The sequence below is a fragment of the Drosophila hydei genome, unplaced genomic scaffold, assembly GCF_003285905.1.
Source record: "Drosophila hydei strain 15085-1641.00,03,60 unplaced genomic scaffold, DhydRS2 tig00000541-arrow-arrow-pilon, whole genome shotgun sequence".
Classification (NCBI taxonomy): domain Eukaryota; kingdom Metazoa; phylum Arthropoda; class Insecta; order Diptera; family Drosophilidae; genus Drosophila; species Drosophila hydei.
The window spans coordinates 81,907-102,111 of NW_022045749.1; the positions used below are offsets into that span (position 1 = coordinate 81,907).

General features: G+C 27.4%; 1 protein-coding gene across 1 annotated transcript; it reads right to left on the reverse strand.

Annotated features, from left to right (window-relative positions):
• Window positions 1-1,002: 1,002 nt before the first annotated feature.
• On the reverse strand, window positions 1,003-5,944 carry LOC111594137. Its single transcript, XM_030224319.1, has 7 exons — window positions 5,823-5,944; window positions 5,150-5,256; window positions 3,955-4,208; window positions 3,775-3,891; window positions 3,279-3,716; window positions 2,708-3,134; window positions 1,003-1,308 (listed from the first exon to the last, which is right to left on the reverse strand). The coding sequence occupies exons 2-7, from the start codon at window positions 5,168-5,170 to the stop codon at window positions 1,051-1,053; spliced, it is 1,515 nt and encodes a 504-aa protein (XP_030080179.1). The 5' UTR covers window positions 5,171-5,256; window positions 5,823-5,944; the 3' UTR covers window positions 1,003-1,050.
• Between the last annotated feature and the right edge of the window lie 14,261 nt (window positions 5,945-20,205).

The following is a 20,205-nucleotide window of genomic DNA, read 5'->3' on the forward strand; positions in this document are numbered from 1 at the left end:
ATTGATTGTTTTCAATTTGTTTCAATTTTAATTTTTAGTTAATACGTTTAAGATCAGGCACAGTTAGATTATAAATGTGTATGTATATTGGCGTTTCTATACCAGTTGTTTGCGTAGATACCTTAAAATGATGATCGCTAGTTAGAAAAGTTAAATAATATCGTATCGTTGACGATCCCATCAAGCCATTTGCTGTCATATTTAAATAATTATTCTCTGGGCTTTTGGAAAACCCTATTCTCAATTGTAGCATGATCTTTTTTATATATTTTTTTTTTTTTTGTATTTCCAGGGATACTTTATTTAGCTTTCTTTGATACCTCTTGTATATTGATGATTGTTTTATATTGGAAGCATTTGATTATTTTCTAATAGGAATTTTATATAGATATGAATATATATGGCGTGCGTATATAATCCAATATTAATCTTCATTCACAGCTCCCATTAAAATAAAATCAAAGTTTTGTTCTAATACTTCGGATTTTTACTTAAGATAATCGTAACTTTAAGATATATGAACATTATTTATACAGTTTTGATATTAATATATATACATTTGCCGGAACATTGGGTATTTTGCTTAAATTTAAAACAAACATAAGTTTTATAGTATAGAATAACATGTGCGTGTCAGTAGTTAAGATTGATAGCATGATAAGAAAATGTACAAATATTTCTTTTTCAGATTCTGCTCCGAAAATGCATTCTTTTTGCATGTGGATAAGTAGAAATGTACATACTGATGTATGATATGTAGGTATATACCATACCGGGCGCTTCAGTAGTTTCTTAAATATGTACTAAAATATATATAACTAATTGGAGCGCCCGGTATATACTATATATACCCATATAACTTTCATGTATATATATATATTTTTTTTTTGTTAAATTGACAACCGTTTTTCCTGTTATAAGTATATTGATGCTAAATCATTTATATTCTGTATTTACATGTTCATATTAAAATAATAGTAAAATTACAATTATATTGTTTAAATATATTTCGGATTAATAATTGTCATACTATATTTGACAAAAAATAGTTTAGTAAGCATCATTGTTGTAAAAGTCCAAGCCATGTTGATTTGATTTTGGAGTTAATCCAGCCTCATTGGCTAGATTGTCATTGTTTAAATAAAACAGGGCATTTATAGCGGGCTTCGTGTCATATTCAATCGAAGTTAATGGACTTAAGTAGTTCTCATTGAAATCTTGTTTCACGTTTGAAATCCCTGTCTGTGGTACAAATTGCAAACTGCTCATTATTCTAGCGTTTCGATGAAAGTATTCATTCGGTGTGGACTGAAAAAAGAAATATAAACATTTTTAAATACAACCATATCATATTTACAATATAAAAAGGTAAGAAAACTCTAGTCGGGGTGCCCGACAAGGAGATACCCTGCTCCTAATCCTATCTGCGTTTTTTATACCCTGATCCCATTGAAAATGGGAAATCAGGGTATTATGGTTTTGTGCAAATGTATGTAACAGGCAGAAGGAGGCGTGGCATACCCCATTAAGTATATATATTCTTGATCAGGACGACAAGCCGAGTCGATTGAGCCCTGTCCGTCTGTCTGTCCGTCCGTCTGTCCGTCCGTCTGACCGTCTGTCCGTATGTGTGAACGCGTGGATCTCAGCATCTATAAGAGCTAGAGACTTGAAATTTGAATTTTTTTTGCTAGGTCGATAACTATTCGCATTTAATTGTTATCGAATAAAAACCTTATTGAAATGCAGTAAATAAATTATATCTCAAACGTCTTAAGAGCTATAGCCCCAAATTTTGTGTTTAGTTTTATGTATATTTTATGCAATTTTGATTTTTGTTGGATTTGGATACCGGCTCCAAATTCCCCCTAATTCATAAAATTTAAGTTTAGTTGGAACTAGAGCCATTATGTGAAAGCGTTTGCATCTCAACCAAGCCAATAGGATATGTAGATCATATGCTGAAAATTTCATTAAAATCCATTAAGTAAAACAGAAGTTATTAAACAAAACGTTTGGCCAATTTGCAAAAGCACATGTCAGCAGCGCAACGCGCACGCATTTTTCCTATGCGTTTGCACACATTCTCGAGACCGGTGGAGATGAAACATTTCTTATTGTTTTATTATTATTGTTTTATTATTATTATTATTATTAATTATGAAGTGGCGGTGTTGGTAGAGTTGGTGCACGTTGCGCAAATAATCCGGGTTCGAAACCTAGTCTCGCAATGTCGATTTTTATTTGTTTTCTTTTTTTTTTGAATACTCGATACAACCTACGGAAAATATTAAAACCTCAGAGGACTGGGATCAGGGTATCTCCTAGTCGGGCACCCCGACTAGAGCTTTCTTACTTGTTTTATATTTTAATTTTTTTAGCGTAGCTTGAATACCGTTATTGTTCACAGTCATTGTGAAGGTTTTTGTAATGAATACAGAGTTTGTTTGTTTTGATTTTGTATACCTCCTCATCCTTACATCCATTACAACTAAATCAATTAAAACCCTGTTTCAAATACTATAGATTTTTATTTTTTTGAATACAAGCATACAAATTCCATTAGTATGCTCTGCACAAAATTTATAATCTTCATGTAACTATCGACATACCGCTACGTAAGCTACGCAGTAAACAGAGCGCATTCATAATAGAATAGAAGAAAGTCGTGTTTTACCATATATTAATATAATTTATTGCATTTTACCTGCTTCAAAAGTGATCGATTCCTTTCCCTAAAATGGGATTGTCGGACTGGATACGTGCGTGGTATACCGATAGATGGCTGATCTTTTTCTTTTGAATCACCTGCATTGACTGCATTGGTTGGTATCCTTATGCGAGAATATATTTTTGGCTGGCCGTCGGCAACGTTGCTAGTAAAATATGTCTCCTTTCTCGTATGTCCAGTAGGTAAAAATCTGTAGGCACTTCCAATGCGACGAGTCGACGGTCGAGGACCACTGTTACTATGATCAGCATGCTCATTGTTGGCATCAAAGTTTTGCACATTTGCGATTGACAATCGTTCGCCGTTTAAATATTGATTGTCGCTGCTATCAGGACTGCGATTCTCATCCATTAGAAGGGAATCTCCTTGATTATTAAAGGGTATCTTATATGACGATTGAATGCTAAATAAAACGTAAGACGTCAAAAGTAAAAGATATGATATATATTTTTCTTTATATACTAAAAGCGCCAGCGGCAAAAAGAAAATAATATTAATTTGATAAATATGTAGATTCATCTGTATCCAAAAAAAGATAAAGACATACTTTTGACCATTTGCGATTTCCTTGAGGACAGCCGCTCGAGCTGCCAATTCTTCCGCTCGGCGCTGTTGAGTCAATTCCTTGGCACGCTCTGTCCAGATAAGTTCCTTTAGCTTTTGAAAGCTGCCGTGTACAGCCACTGAGTTATGGTTTCCAGCTGCATTATTGGCTGCCGAGCTACTTGACACGCCCAAATATCTGTTTTTGCTGGATCTGCGTGGAGAGGGGCCCGCTGCCCCAGCTCCAACTCCAGCTCCAGCACCAATTCCAGACGGGCGTACTTCAGCTCCATATAAGCGGGCCTGGCTAGCTCCATTTGTATTGCCATCCAGATGGCGTTGGCGTTGCTCAAATGAAATCCGTTGTGGTATGATGGGCTCCCGACTTACAACACGTCCAAATACCGGGGATCGAGCACGTTCCCGAGCGCCCATTCGAATTCTACAATGAACACAGATGATTAATTTAGTCAGAATGTTTCGAAGTCAAAGAAACTCACGAGCCGAGCAACCGAGAGTTGGAGTAGAGTGGCTCCCAGACATTATATGTGAAGGGGTCACGATATGTGGGTATTTCATTTGTTATTTCAGCTGCACGGGATTGTCTCTTGGAAAATCTGTGTTTGCAACTTAATTATAACTCGTGTACGAAATTAATATATATATGTATCAAAACTCACATCCACATAGCGCGTAGCTGTTCACATGACGGTTCCTGCGAAGTCATTGAAAATGTCTTTGGAACAAAGACTTCGCCAACGGCTCGCACACCGCCATCCTCTACATTGGAATTGGAATCCTCGTCCTTGACTAACTTATTGCTATCAGCAGTTCTTTGCACTCCAAAGTCGCGACTACGTGCATTTAAGAAGTTGCAATTGCCTTGTGTTAGGTAAAGCATAATTAAAAATATGTATATGTGTATGTACTTATTCTGCAAAGATTGAATAATATTGAGCAAATAAATGTATTAATTTATTAAGTTAATAGAAAACAGTATTGAGGTTCAACAAAAATCTATTCTCTAATTCTAATCTTTATACCCTGATCCCATTAAAAATTGCAAATTTTGTGCAAATGTTTGTAACAGGCAAAAAGAGGCGTGGCAGACCCCATAAAATATATATATTCTTGTCAGGACGACAAGCCGAGTCTATTGAACCGAGTCTATTGTATTTAGTTCTATGTACATTTTCCACAATTTTGATTCTTGTTATATTTTTAATACCGACTCCGAATTTGCCCAAATCCGTTAAATTTAAGTGCAAAAAGGGCATTTTAACTAAACTCTAATAGAATATGTAGATATTGAAAATTTCATTCACATACGTTAAGTAAAACATAAGTTTTTAAACAAAACATTTGGCCAATTTGAAATTTGGCCAAAAAGCACAGTGCAAGCAACGCCACGCCTACGCATTTTTATTATACATGACACATAGATTCAAATGCGTGTATTCCTTTCTATTCGAAGAATTGAAATTGCGATTAAATTGTGCTACTTTAGTTGAGATTTTAAACCTTCTGTTTAAACAGTTTAGGGGCGATGTTAGTAGAGGCGATGCTCGTTGCCGAGAGTTTTTAGGTTCAATGCCAGGAAGTGAAAACACTTTTTTGTTGCGTAGGCAATCCTGGTTCTAATCTTGGTGTCGTAATGCTGCCGGGTTTTATTTGATTTTTTTTTTTAATACTCGATACAAACTACGGAAAATATTAAATCTTAATTGTTTCATTTCCTTTCATTTTTTAAATTATTTCATTTTTTGAATTAGTTTTGAATTTAATTGAATAGTAGACCTAATTCAATGGTTTAAATTCTAACATATTATAAGAGAATGCCTCTAAAATTGTAAGCATATAAATAAATACACTTACCATACTGATATAACAATGCATCTCTGATAATTATCTAATTAGTATCCAGCAATGCGTTTTATGCATATATCGTCGAATAGATATGTATTTTAATATATTGATATTGTCTGCCATTTCGAGATAAGAAAATGGATTAGTACTTTCACAGAGATCACAGTTTCAGCATGCAAAAATATACTTATATATAAATATAAATATATATATATGGGAAATCATAACAACATTATCGTATCGATTATATACTGTAAAAATAACTTTTAAGAATAAGATAAAAAGTAATGTTTTATTGTTTTATTGAGCTCTCGTTCGTTAATTAGAGCTGAGCACATACGTTGAATGGCAAATACACATCCAAAAATTTATACAACAATTTTTTTTCATATTCAATTCGCATTTCATAGATGAAAACTATTTTTAGAATTCTCTTATAAACTTATTATGTGCATTTTTTTATTTAAGAATATTTCTCCTTTGCAAATAAAAGAAAATTAACATACGTAAATATAAAAATATATATATATATATATATTATTTAGACAGATTTAAAATATTTGATATTTTGAAAATTTCTTTATAAACTACTTGGTGCAGGTGCTTGACAAAAACAACTATTGGTGCTCTTATTTGAAACGTGAATTGAATTCAATTGAAAGTTTTATATGTTAAGAATTACTTTTTCTGTAATATTTATAAGCTTTTCCGCTTATTGAGTACGAAATATTTCTCGATAGCTTCATACCACGGATATAGCCGTGGGTATATCTTTGATGCGATGATTTACCATGAGTCGCAGTCATGTTTATATTTTTTCTCTTTTACTGTAGACCAATACACTAGTTTCACTATAGAAAATATAGCAAACCAATATTAAAAATGTGTATAAAACAAATTATAAGTTTTTCTATATAAAATGCATATAAATTTTGGTGTACCATAGCCCTACTCTATAATTTGTACATCTGTATATCTGTATATCTGTATATCTGTATATCTGTATATCTGTATATCTGTATATCTGTATATCTTTATATCTGTATATCTGTATATCTGTATATCTGTATATCTGTATATCTGTATATCTGTATATCTGTATATCTGTATATCTGTATATCTGTATATCTGTATATCTGTATATCTGTATATCTGTATATCTGTATATCTGTACATCTGTATATCTGTATATCTGTATATCTGTATATCTGTATATCTGTATATCTGTATATCTGTATATCTGTATATCTGTATATCTGTATATCTGTATATCTGTATATCTGTATATCTGTATATCTGTATATCTGTATATCTGTATATCTGTATATCTGTATATCTGTATATCTGTATATCTGTATATCTGTATATCTGTATATCTGTATATCTGTATATCTGTATATCTGTATATCTGTATATCTGTATATCTGTATATCTGTATATCTGTATATCTGTATATCTGTATATCTGTATATCTGTATATCTGTATATCTGTATATCTGTATATCTGTATATCTGTATATCGTATATCTGTATATCTGTATATCTGTATATCTGTATATCTGTATATCTGTAGATCTGTTATCTGTATATCTGTATATCTGTATATCTGTATATCTGTATATCTGTATATCTGTATATATGTATATCTGCATATCTGTATAGATGTATATCTGTATATCTGCGTATCTGCATATCTGTATCTCTGTATATCTGTATATCTGTGTATCTGTATATCTGCATGTCCGTATATCTGTATATCTGTATATCTGTATATCTGTATATCTGTATATCTGTATATCTGTATATCTGTATATCTGTATATCTGTATATCTGTATATCTGTATATCTGTATATCTGTATATCTGTATATCTGTATATCTGTATATCTGTGATATCTATATATCTGTATATCCGTATATCTGTATATCTGCATATCTGTATATTCTGTATATCTGTATGTCTGTATATCTGTATATCTGTATATCTGTATATCCATATATCTGTATATCTGTATATCTGTATATCTGTATATCTGTATATCTGTATATCTGTATATCCCTGTATATCTGTATATCTGTATATCTGTATATCTATATATCTGTATATCTGTATATCTGGTATAACTGTATATCTGTATATCTGTATATCTGTATATCTGTATATATGTATATCTGTATATCTGTATATCTGTGTATCTGTATGTCTGTATATCTATATATCTGTATATCTGTATATCTGTATATGTGTATATCTGTGTATCTGTATATCTGTATATCTATATATCTGTATATCTGTATATCTGTATATCTGTATATCTGTATATCTGTATATCTATATATCTGTATATCTGTATATCTGTATATCTGTATATCTGTATATCTGTATATCTGTATATCTATATATCTGTATATCTGTATATCTGTATATCTATATCTGTATATCTGTATATCTGTATATCTGTATATCTGTATATCTGTGTATCTGTATATCTGTATATCTATATATCTGTATATCTGTATATCTGTATATCTGTATATCTGTATATCTGTATATCTGTATATCTGTATATCTGTATATCTGTATATCCGTAATATCTGTATATCTGTATATCTGTATATCTGTATATTGTATATCTGTATATCTGTATATCTGTATATCTTTATATCTGTATATCTGTATATCTGTATATCTGTATATCTGTATATCTGTATATCTGTATATCTGTATATCTGTATATCTGTATATCTGTATATCTGTATATCTGTATATCTGTATATCTGTATATCTGTATATCTGTATATCTGTATATCTGTATATCTGTATATCTGTATATCTGTCTATCTGTATATCTGTATATCTGTATATCTGTATATCTGTATATCTGTATATCTGTATATCTGTATATCTGTATATCTGTATATCTGTATATCATGTATATCTGTATATCTGTATATCTGTATATCTGTATATCTGTATATCTGTATACTCTGTATATCTGTATATCTGATATCTGTATATCTGTATATCTGTATATCTGTATATCTGTATTCTGTATAATCTGTAAATCTGTATATCTGTATATCTGTATATCTAATATACCATATGTATATCTGTATATCTGTATATCTGTATATCTGTATATCTGTATAGTATGTATCTGTATATCTGTATATCTGTATATCTGGTATAATCTGTATATCTGTATATCTGTATATCTGTATATCTGTATATCTGTATATCTGTATATCTGTATATCTGTATATCTGTATATCTGTATATCTGTATATCTGTATATCTGTATATCTGTATATCTGTATATCTGTATATCTATATACCTGTATATCTGTATATCTGTATATATGTATATCTGTATATCTGTATATCTGTATATCTGTATATCTGTATATCTGTATATCTGTATATCTGTATATCTGTATATCTGTATATCTGTATATATGTATATCTGTATATCTGTATATCTGTATATCTGTATATCTGTATATCTGTATATCTGTATATCTGTATATCTGTATATCTGTATATCTGTATATCTGTATATCTGTATATCTGTATATCTGTATATCTGTATATCTGTATATCTGTATATCTGTATATCTGTATATCTGTATATCTGTATATCTATATACCTGTACATCTGTATATCTGTATATCTGTATATCTGTATATCTGTATATCTGTATATCTGTATATCTGTATATATGTATACTGTATATCTGTATATCTGTATATCTGTATATCTGTATATCTCTATACCTGTATATCCGTATTATATCTGTATATCTGTGTAAATGTTTATCTGTGTAAATGTTTATCTGTATATCTGTATATCTGTGTATCTGTATATCTGTATATCTATATATCTGTATATCTGTATATCTGTATATCTGTATATCTGTGTATCTGTATATCTGTATATCTATATATCTGTATATCTGTATATCTGTATATCTGTATATCTGTATATTTGTATATCTGTATATCTGTTTATCTGTATATCTGCATATCTGTATATCTGTATATTTGTATATCTGTGTATCTGTATATCTGTATATCTGTGTATCTGTATATCTGTATTTCTGTATATCTGTATATCTGTATATCTGTATATCTATATACCTGTATATCTGTATATATGTATATCTGTATATCTGTATATCTGTATATCTGTATATCTGTATATCTGTATATCTGTATATCTGTATATCTGTATATCTGTATATCTGTATATCTGTATATCTGTATATCTGTGTATCTGTATATCTGTATATCTGTATATCTGTATATCTGTACATCTGTATATCTGTATATCTGTATATCTGTATATCTGTATATCTGTATATCTGTATATCTGTATATCTGTATATCTGTATATCTGTATATCTGTATATCTGTATATCTGTATATCTGTATATCTGTATATCTGTATATCTGTATATCTGTATATCTGTATATCTGTATATCTGTATATCTGTATATCTGTATATCTGTATATCTGTATATCTGTATATCTATATATCTGTACATCTGTATATCTGTATATCTGTATATCTGTATATCTGTATATCTGTATATCTGTATATCTGTATATCTGTATATCTGTATATCTGTATATCTGTATATCTGTATATCTGTATATCTGTATATCTGTATATCTGTATATCTCTATACCTGTATATCCGTATATCTGTAAATCTGTATATCTGTGTAAATGTTTATCTGTGTAAATGTTTATCTGTATATCTGTATATCTGTGTATCTGTATATCTGTATATCTATATATCTGTATATCTGTATATCTGTATATCTGTATATCTGTATATCTGTATATCTGTATATCTATATATCTGTATATCTGTATATCTGTATATCTGTATATTTGTATATCTGTATATCTCTATATCTGTATATCTGCATATCTGTATATCTGTATATTTGTATATCTGTATATCTGTATATCTGTATATCTGTATATCTGTATCTGTATATCTGTATTTCTGTATATCTGTATATCTGTATATCTGTATATCTGTATATCTGTATATCTGTATATCTGTATATCTGTATATCTGTATATCTGTATATCTGTATATCTGTATATCTGTATATCTGTATATCTGTATATCTGTATATCTGTATATCTGTATATCTGTATATCTGTATATCTGTATATCTGTATATCTGTATATCTGTATATCTGTATATCTGTATATCTGTATATCTGTATATCTGTATATCTGTATATCTGTATATCTGTATATCTGTATATCTGTATATCTGTATATCTGTATATCTGTATATCTGTATATCTGTATATCTGTATATCTGTATATCTGTATATCTGTATATCTGTATATCTGTATATCTGTATATCTGTATATCTGTATATCTGTATATCTGTATATCTGTATATCTGTATATCTGTATATCTGTATATCTGTATATCTGTATATCTGTATATCTGTATATCTGTATATCTGTATATCTGTATATCTGTATATCTGTATATCTGTATATCTGTATATCTGTATATCTGTATATCTGTATATCTGTATATCTGTATATCTGTATATCTGTATATCTGTATATCTGTATATCTGTATATCTGTATATCTGTATATCTGTATATCTGTATATCTGTATATCTGTATATCTGTATATCTGTATATCTGTATATCTGTATATCTGTATATCTGTATATCTGTATATCTGTATATCTGTATATCTGTATATCTGTATATCTGTATATCTGTATATCTGTATATCTGTATATCTGTATATCTGTATATTTGTATATCTGTATATCTGTATATCTGTATATCTGTATATCTGTATATCTGTATATCTGTATATCTGTATATCTGTATATCTGTATATCTGTATATCTGTATATCTGTATATCTATATCTGTATATCTATATATCTGAATATCTGTATATCTGTATATCTGTATATCTGTGTATCTGTATATCTGTATATCTGTATATCTGTATATCTGTATATCTCTATATCTGTATATATGTATATCTGTATATCTGTATATCTGTATATCTGTATATCTATATATCTGTATATCTGTATATCTGTATATATGTATATCTGTATATCTGTATATCTGTATATCTGTATATCTGTATATCTGTATATCTGTATATCTGTATATCTGTATATCTGTATATCTGTATATCTGTATATCTGTATATCTGTATATCTGTATATCTGTATATCTGTATCTGTATATCTGTATATCTGTATATCTGTATATCTGTATATCTGTATATCTGTATATCTGTATATCTGTATATCTGTATATCTGTATATCTGTATATCTGTATATCTGTATATCTGTATATCTGTATATCTGTATATCTGTATATCTGTATATCTGTATATCTGTATATCTGTATATCTGTATATCTGTATATCTGTATATCTGTATATCTGTATATCTGTATATCTGTATATCTGTATATCTGTATATCTGTATATCTGTATATCTGTATATCTGTATATCTGTATATCTGTATATCTGTATATCTGTATATCTGTATATCTGTATATCTGTATATCTGTATATCTGTATATCTGTATATCTGTATATCTGTATATCTGTATATCTGTATATCTGTATATCTGTATATCTGTATATCTGTATATCTGTATATCTGTATATCTGTATATCTGTATATCTGTATATCTGTATATCTGTATATCTGTATATCTGTATATCTGTATATCTGTATATCTGTATATCTGTATATCTGTATATCTGTATATCTGTATATCTGTATATCTGTATATCTGTATATCTGTATATCTGTATATCTGTATATCTGTATATCTGTATATCTGTATATCTGTATATCTGATATCTGTATATCTGTATATCTGTATATCTGTATATCTGTATATCTGTATATCTGTATATCTGTATATCTGTATATCTGTATATCTGTATATCTGTATATCTGTATATCTGTATATCTGTATATATATCTGTATACTATATATCTGTATATCTGTATATCTGTATATCTGTATATCTGTATATCTGTATATCTGTATATCTGTATATCTGTATATCTGTTATCTGTATATCTGTATATCTGTATATCTGTATATCTGTATATCTGTATATCTGTATATCTGTATATCTGTATATCTGTATATCTGTATATCTGTATATCTGTATATCTGTATATCTGTATATCTGTATATCTGTATATCTGTATATCTGTGTATTGTATATCTGTATATCTGTATATCTGTATATCTGTATATCTGTATATCTGTATATCTGTATATCTGTATATCTGAATATATGTATATGTATATCTGTATATCTGTATATCTGTATATCTGTATATCTATATCTGTATATCTGTATATCTGTATATCTGTATATCTGTATATCTGTATATCTGTATATCTGTATATCTGTATATCTGTATATCTGTATATCTGTATATCTGTATATCTTTATATATGTATATCTGTATATCTGTATATCTGTATATCTGTATATCTGTATATCTGTATATCTGTATATCTGTATATCTGTATATCTGTATATCTGTATATCTGTATATCTGTATATCTGTATATCTGTATATCTGTATATCTGTATATCTGTATATCTGTATATCTGTATATCTGTATATCTGTATATCTTTATATCTTTATCTTTATATCTGTATATCTGTATATCTGTATATCTGTATATCTGTATATCTGTATATCTGTATATCTGTATATCTGTATATCTGTATATCTGTATATCTGTATATCTGTATATCTGTATATCTGTATATCTGTATATCTGTATATCTGTATATCTGTATATCTGTATATCTGTATATCTGTATATCTGTATATCTGTATATCTGTATATCTGTATATCTGTATATCTGTATATCTGTATATCTGTATATCTGTATATCTTTATCTGTATATCTGTATATCTGTATATCTGTATATCTGTATATCTGTATATCTGTATCTGTATATCTGTATATCTGTATATCTGTATATCTGTATATCTGTATATCTATATCTGTATATCTGTATATCTGTATATCTGTATATATGTATATCTGTATATCTGTATATCTGTATATCTGTATATCTGTATATCTGTATATCTGTATATCTGTATATCTGTATATCTGTATATCTGTATATCTGTATATCTGTATATCTGTATATCTGTATATCTGTATATCTGTATATCTGTATATCTGTATATCTGTATATCTGTATATCTGTATATCTGTATATCTGTATATCTGTATATCTGTATATCTGTATATCTGTATATCTGTATATCTGTATATCTGTGTATATGTATATCTGTAATGTTATCTGTATATCTGTATATCTGTATATCTGTATATCTGTATATCTGTATATCTGTATATCTGTATATCTGTATATCTGTATATCTGTATATCTGTATATCTGTATATATCTGTATATCTGTATATCTGTATATCTGTATATCTGTATATCTGTATATCTGTATATCTGTATATCTGTATATCTGTATATCTGTATATCTGTATATCTGTATATCTGTATATCTGTATATCTGTATATCTGTATATCTGTATATCTGTATATCTGTATATCTGTATATCTGTATATCTGTATATCTGTATATCTGTATATCTGTATATCTGTATATCTGTATATCTGTATATCTGTATATCTGTATATCTGTATATCTGTATATCTGTATATCTGTATATCTGTATATCTGTATATCTGTATATCTGTATATCTGTATATCTGTATATCTGTATATCTGTATATCTGTATATCTGTATATCTGTATATCTGTATATCTGTATATCTGTATATTGTATATCTGTATATCTGTATATCTGTATATCTGTATATCTGTATATCTGTATATCTGTATATCTGTATATCTGTATATCTGTATATCTGTATATCTGTATATCTGTATATCTGTATATCTGTATATCTGTATATCTGTATATCTGTATATCTGTATATCTGTATATCTGTATATCTGTATATCTGTATATCTGTATATCTGTATATCTGTATATCTGTATATCTGTATATCTGTAATCTGTTATATATCTGTATATGTGTATCTGTATATCTGTATATCTGTATATCTGTATATCTGTATATCTGTATATCTGTATATCTGTATATCTGTATATCTGTATATCTGTATATCTGTATATCTGTATATCTGTATATCTGTATATCTGTATATCTGTATATCTGTATATCTGTATATCTGTATATCTGTATATCTGTATATCTGTATATCTGTATATCTGTATATCTGTATATCTGTATATCTGTATATCTGTATATCTGTATATCTGTATATCTGTATATCTGTATATCTGTATATCTGTATATCTGTATATCTGTATATCTGTATATCTGTATATCTGTATATCTGTATATCTGTATATCTGTATATCTGTATATCTGTATATCTGTGTATCTGTATATCTGTATATCTGTATATCTGTATATCTGTATATCTGTATATCTGTATATCTGTATATCTGTATATCTGTATATCTGTATATCTGTATATCTGTATATCTGTATATCTGTATATCTGTATATCTGTATATCTGTATATCTGTATATCTGTATATCTGTATATCTGTATATCTGTATATCTGTATACTGTATATCTGTATATCTGTATATCTGGTATCTGATATCTGTATATCTGTATATCTGTATATCTGTATATCTGTATATCTGTATATCTGTATATCTGTATATCTGTATATCTGTATATCTGTATACTGTATATCTGTATATCTGTATATCTGTATATCTGTATATCTGTATATCTGTATATCTGTATATCTGTATATCTGTATATCTGTATATCTGTATATCTGTATATCTGTATATCTGTATATCTGTATATCTGTATATCTGTATATCTGTATATCTATATATCTGTATATCTGTATATCTGTATATCTGTATATCTGTATATCTGTATATCTGTATATCTGTATATCTGTATATCTGTATATCTGTATATCTGTATATCTGTATATCTGTATATCTGTATATCTGTATATCTTTATATCTGTATATCTGTATATCTGTATATCTGTATATCTGTATATCTGTATATCTTATATCTGTATATCTGTATATCTGTATATCTGTATATCTGTATATCTGTATATCTGTATATCTGTATATCTGTATATCTGTATATCTGTATATCTGTATATCTGTATATCTGTATATCTGTATATCTGTATATCTGTATATCTGTATATCTGTATATCTGTATATCTGTATATCTGTATATCTGTATATCTGTATATCTGTATATCTGTATATCTGTATATCTGTATATCTGTATATCTGTATATCTGTATATCTGTATCTGTATATCTGTATATCTGTATATCTGTATATCTGTATATCTGTATATCTGTATATCTGTATATCTGTATATCTGTATATCTGTATATCTGTATATCTGTATATCTGTATATCTGTATATCTGTATATCTGTATATGTATATCTGTATACCTATATATCTGTATATCTGTATATCTGTATATCTGTATATCTGTATATCTGTATATCTGTATATCTGTATATCTGTATATCTGTATATCTGTATATCTGTATATCTGTATATCTGTATATCTGTATATCTTTATATCTTTATATCTTTATATCTTTATACTGTATATCTTTATATCTGTATATCTGTATATCTTTATATGTATATCTGTATATCTGTATATCTGTATATCTGTATATCTGTATATCTGTATATCTGTATATCTGTATATCTGTATATCTGTATATCTGTAAATCTGTATATCTGTATATCTGTATATCTGTATATCTGTATATCTGTATATCTGTATATCTGTATATCTGTATATCTGTATATGTATATCTGTATATTGTATATCTGTATATCTGTATATCTATATCTGTATATCTGTATATCGTATATCTGTATATCTGTATATCTGTATATATGTATATCTGTATATCTGTATATCTGTATATCTGTATATCTGTATATCTGTATATCTGTATATCTGTATATCTGTATATCTGTATATCTGTATATCTGTATATCTGTATATCTGTATATCTGTATATCTGTATATATGTATATCTGTATATCTGTATATCTGTATATCTGTATATCTGTATATCTGTATATCTGTATATCTGTATATCTGTATATCTGTATATCTGTATATCTGTATATCTGTATATCTGTATATCTTTGTATATCTGTATATCTGTATATCTGTATATCTGTATATCTGTATATCTGTATATCTGTATATCTGTATATCTGTATATCTGTATATCTGTATATCTGTATATCTGTATATCTGTATATCTGTATATCTGTATATCTGTATATCTGTATATCTGTATATCTGTATATCTGTATATCTGTATATCTGTATATCTGTATATCTGTTATCTGTATATCTGTATATCTGTATATCTGTATATCTGTATATCTGTATATCTGTATATCTGTATATCTGTATATCTGTATATCTGTATATCTGTATATCTGTGTATCTGTTTATCTGTGTAAATGTTTATCTGTATATCTATATATCTGTATATCTGTATATCTGTATATCTGTATATCTGTATATCTGTATATCTGTATATCTGTCATCTGTATATCTGTATATCTGTATATCTGTATATCTGTATATCTGTATATCTGTATATCTGTATATCTGTATATCTGTATATCTGTATATCTGTATATCTGTATATCTGTATATCTGTATATCTGTATATCTGTATATCTGTATATCTGTATATCTGTATATCTGTATATCTGTATATCTGTATATCTGTATATCTGTATATCTGTATATCTGTATATCTGTATCTGTATATCTGTATATCTGTATATCTGTATATCTGTATATCTGTATATCTGTATATCTGTATCTGTATATCTGTATATCTGTATATCTGTATCTGTATATCTGTATATCTGTATATCTGTATATCTGTATATCTGTATATCTGTATATCTGTATATCTGTATATCTGTATCTGTATATCGTATATCTGTATATCTGTATATCTGTATATCTGTATATCTGTATATCTGTATCTGTATATCTGTATATCTGTATATCTGTATATCTGTATATCTGTATATCTGTATATCTGTATATCTGTATATCTGTATATCTGTATATCTGTATATCTGTATATCTGTATATCTGTATATCTGTATATCTGTATATCTGTATATCTGTATATCTGTATATCTGTATATCTTCTGTATATCTGTATATCTGTATATCTGTATATTCTGTATATCTGTATATCTGTATATCTGAATATATCTGTATATCTGTATATCTGTATATCTGTATATCTGTATATCTGTATATCTGTATATCTGTATATCTGTATATCTGTATATCTGTATATCTGTATATCTGTATATCTGTATATCTGTATATCTGTATATCTGTATATCTGTATATCTGTATATCTGTATATCTGTATATCTGTATATCTGTATATCTGTATATCTGTATATCTGTATATCTGTATATCTGTATATCTGTATATCTGTATATCTGTATATCTGTATATCTGTATATCTGTATATCTGTATATCTGTATATCTGTATATCTGTATATCTGTATATCTGTATATTGTATATCTGTATATCTGTATATCTGTATATCTGTATATCTGTATATCTGTATATCTGTATATCTGTATATCTGTATTCTGTATATCTGTATATCTGTATATCTGTATATCTGTATATCTGTATATCTGTATATCTGTATATCTGTATATCTGTATATCTGTATATCTGTATATCTGTATATCTGTATATCTGTATATCTGTATATCTGTATATCTGTATATCTGTATATCTGTATATCTGTATATCTGTATATCTGTATATCTGTATATCTGTATATCTGTATATCTGTATATCTGTATATCTGTATATCTGTATATCTGTATATCTGTATATCTGTATATCTGTATATCTGTATATCTGTATATCTGTATATCTGTATATCTGTATATCTGTATATCTGTATATCTGTATATCTGTATATCTGTATCTGTATATCTGTATATCTGTATATCTGTATATCTGTATATCTGTATATCTGTATATCTGTATATCTGTATATCTGTATATCTGTATATCTGTATATCTGTATATCTGTATATCTGTATATCTGTATATCTGTATATCTGTATATCTGTATATCTGTATATCTGTATATCTGTATATCTGTATATCTTTATATCTGTATATCTATATATCTGTATATCTGTATATCTGTATATCTGTATATCTGTATATCTGTATATCTGTATATCTGTATATCTGTATATCTGTATATCTGTATATCTGTATATCTGTATATCTGTATATCTGTATATCTGTAATCTGTATATCTGTATATCTGTATATCTGTATATCTGTATATCTGTATATCTGTATATCTGTATATCTGTATATCTGTATATCTGTATATCTGTATATCTGTATATCTGTATATCTGTATATCTGTATATCTGTATATCTATTATATCTGTATATCTGTATATCTGTATATCTGTTATATCTGTATATCTGTATATCTGTATCTGTATATCTGTATATCTGTATATCTGTATATCTGTATATCTGTATATCTGTATATCGTATATCTGTATATCTGTATATCTGTATATCTGTATATCTGTATATCTGTATATCTGTATATCTGTATATCTGTATATAGTATATTGTGTATATCTGTATATCTGTATATCTGTATATCTGTATATCTGTATATCTGTATATCTGTATATCTGTATATCTGTATATCTGTATATCTGTATATCTGTATATCTGTATATCTGTATATCTATATATCTGTATATCTGTATATCTGTATATCTGTATATCTGTATATCTGTATATCTGTATATCTGTATATCTGTATATCTGTATATCTGTATATCTGTATATCTGTATATCTGTATATCTGTATATCTGTATATCTGTATATCTGTATATCTGTTATCTGTATATCTGTATATCTGTATATCTGTGTAAATGTATATCTGTATGTATCTGTATATCTGTATATCTGTATATCTGTGTATCTGATATCTGTATATCTGTATATCTATATATCTGTATATCTGTATATCTGTATATCTGTATATTGTATATCTGTATATCTGTATATCTGTATATCTGTATATTCTGTATATCTGTATATTGTATATCTGTATATCTGTATATCTGTATATCTGTATATCTGTATATCTGTATATCTGTATATCTGTATATCTGTATATCTGTATATCTGTATATCTGTATATCTGTATATCTGTATATCTGTATATCTGTATATCTGTGTATATCTGTATATCTGTATATCTGTATCTGTATATCTGTATATCTGTATATCTGTATATCTGTATATCTGTATATCTGTATATCTGTATATCTGTATATCTGTATATCTGTATATCTGTATATCTGTATATCTGTATATCTGTATATCTGTATATCTGTATATCTGTATATCTGTATATCTGTATATCTGTATACTGTATATCTGTATATCTGTATATCTGTATATCTGTATATCTGTGTTATCTGTATATCTGTATATCTGTATATCTATATCTGTATATCTGTATATCTGTATATCTGTATATCTGTATATCTGTATATCTGTATATCTGTATATCTGTATATCTGTATATCTGTATATCTGTATATCTGTATATCTGTATATCTGTATATCTGTATATCTGTATATCTATATTCTGTATCTGTATATCTGTATATCTGTATATCTGTATATCTGTATATCTGTATATCTGTATATGTATATCTGTATATCTGTATATCTGTATATCTGTATATCTGTATATCTGTATATCTGTATATCTGTATATCTGTATATCTGTATATCTGTATATCTGTATATCTGTATATCTGTATATCTGATATCTGTATATCTG

Coding starts and splice junctions, on each gene's coding strand:
- LOC111594137 (XM_030224319.1), bottom strand. CDS start 5,170: ATGCATTGTTATATCAGTATG. Junction 3,717..3,774: donor AACTCTCGGTTGCTCGGCTC/GTGAGTTTCTTT, acceptor TGTTCATTGTAG/AATTCGAATGGGCGCTCGGG. Junction 3,135..3,278: donor GAAATCGCAAATGGTCAAAA/GTATGTCTTTAT, acceptor CGTTTTATTTAG/CATTCAATCGTCATATAAGA.